At 38.7% G+C, this 2,274-nt stretch overlaps 1 protein-coding gene across 1 annotated transcript in view; it reads right to left on the minus strand.

The window, feature by feature from the left end:
• galnt15 (polypeptide N-acetylgalactosaminyltransferase 15) overlaps positions 1–1,771 on the minus strand; it is a 6,955-nt gene extending 5,184 nt beyond the window's left edge. Inside the window, exons 1-2 of the mRNA XM_015374133.1 lie at positions 1,144–1,771; positions 75–241 (exon numbers count right to left, since the gene is read on the minus strand). Of these exons, the coding sequence (XP_015229619.1) occupies positions 75–241; positions 1,144–1,643 (667 nt within the window). The 5' untranslated portion in view covers positions 1,644–1,771. The remainder of the gene's footprint in view (positions 1–74; positions 242–1,143) is intronic.
• Between the last annotated feature and the right edge of the window lie 503 nt (positions 1,772–2,274).

The following is a 2,274-nucleotide window of genomic DNA, read 5'->3' on the forward strand; positions in this document are numbered from 1 at the left end:
TGGATGGATGGATGGATGGATGGATGGATGGATGGATGGATGGATGGATGGATGGATGGATGGATGGATCCTACCCTGTAGGATCTGATCATCCACCACCAGGACCTCCTGCAGATATGCCCGAGGTGTGGTTTCGAGAACACTGTGCACGGTGCGCAGGAGTGCGGCCCAGGAGTCGTCATGGATGCAGATAACTACACTGGCTTTTGGCAGAGACTCACTGTACTGCTCTCCCAAACACCTGTGGTAGGAAATCCATGCTATAAATTAGATTAAAAAATACGACTTTTTAAACATATAATTGGATATGTTTGCTTTACTTTTAGCTTTCTTTTCAGGTTCTTTTCTCTTTTGGTGTATGAGTAAGGGGTTGTCATGGAGACCGAACTTTTTTCTTTTCCTTTTTTTCCTGAATGATTCAGCAATTGTCAGGATGGATAGAGAGTTTTTTTTACATCTATTTTTTTTTTAAGTTTTTAGCCAATAATGACTCTCAAATGAATTTGCTTTGATCTAAAGTTTTCCTCTGTAGCTCGGGTTGTGTGTTAAAGGTGAATGGCTTATTGGAAGGTGGGACTGATCCTAATTCTTTACAGCCCTAAGGATGTTGTCTTCCCTGCTTACTCTATAATTACCTCCATGTATGTTGCTCCCCTGACAACCTTTCATGACCCTGCAGAAAAAAAAGTATCCCACAGCCTCATACTGCCCACTAATGTTTTGTTGTGTAGGTTTTTTTCTATGGGATCGTGCAGGGCAATGTGCAATGGCTGAATTTCTTAATGTGCAATCGTGCAGGGCAATGTGCAATGGCTGAATTTAATCATACAAAGTGTTTGGTATATAGGATAAACTATGAAGTTAAAGTTTTTTGTTGTTGTTGTTTCTTATTTAACTAGTGCTATATAAACTTTGGTAAAATGCAAAATAAAACAACAACAAAAAAGTACTTTTTTGCACAACAGCTGTCTGCTTCTCTATAATTTTATTCAGAGGGTTGGAATGGGGGTAAAATACAAATATACTCCAGTCTTTTTTCGGATCTCTTTTTCTTTTTTTTAACGAAATGAAAAATGATTAATCCAATTTCTGCTACTTCAAATTCCTTACATGCAGAGAGGTTTCTCAGAGTATCACACTCACTCAGGATGACGCATCTCCGGCAGACTGCGATGGAGGGAAATCCTGTCTCGGAGTCCCTCACTGACCCCTTGTTGGTGCATGGAAGCTTTCTGTCCATCTCCTTGTAAACCCTCCAGATAGCGCCGGACACCATCTCCCTTTCCCCTGTGTCTCTGTGGTCTGAGTCCAGCGGTGTTCTCTGTCGCTCCATGCAGAACCGCCTCCTTATTCTGCCTCCTCTTAGATGAGTTTATTGTGGATGGCACCAGCAGCAGCTGCTCCTCTTGAAAGGATTTGAATGGAGCCAATGTAAGCCCAAGCTCTGAGGCGGCGGCGTGGGATTCCACCAGGATCTCCAAATCTCCTGGACTAAGTATTCTGGTAAGATGAGGAAGGGAACCTGGTTTTTTAAGGATCAGATCTTGGTGAAATAGATCAGAGAGCCCAACCATAACTAAGCCGAGGCTGATGAGCAGGAGCCAGATGTAGAGCATCCTCCTCTTTCCCACGCTCATCCTCATCCTGGAGGCAATTTCTTCAGTAGCATTCAATTTTTTGTTTCTCAAAGAAGTAAAAAGGGTTTAATCTTCTTAAATTTAAAAATAGAAATGTTACTTAGTCCAAACTATAATCTATTTTTCTCGTGTCCAGTGGTTAGGCTCTGAATGGGACTCTAACTGAAGATGTTTCTGAGGTGTGTAGCCTACTTATGCCTCCCACCCCATCCTATCTCCACCACCCACTTGTTTCTCTGACTCTTCAATTTAGGGTGAGATAAGATTAAAGGGCTGAGTGTTTTTCTCTTTCATTATTCTATTCTAAATTTCATTTTAACAAAGAAAAACAGACTATGATGGATTATGTTTAACAAAAGAAACTACAGACTGCTAGATTTCGGTATATGGATGTTAAACTTTTAATCTTTAAATATCAGGGGTTTTTCTTTTAAATATCATCAGCTCACTAAATGTGAATAAACTAAATAGCATGATAGCTCATGAAATGTAATCTTTTAGTTTGTATTCGTTTATATATATATATATATATATATATATATATATATATATATATATATATATAAAAACGAATATATATATAACGAACGAACGAACGAACGAATATATATATATATATATATATATATATATATAT

Source organism: Cyprinodon variegatus, unplaced genomic scaffold (genome assembly GCF_000732505.1).
Source record: "Cyprinodon variegatus isolate N-32 unplaced genomic scaffold, C_variegatus-1.0 Scaffold98, whole genome shotgun sequence".
Taxonomy (NCBI): Eukaryota; Metazoa; Chordata; class Actinopteri; order Cyprinodontiformes; family Cyprinodontidae; genus Cyprinodon; species Cyprinodon variegatus.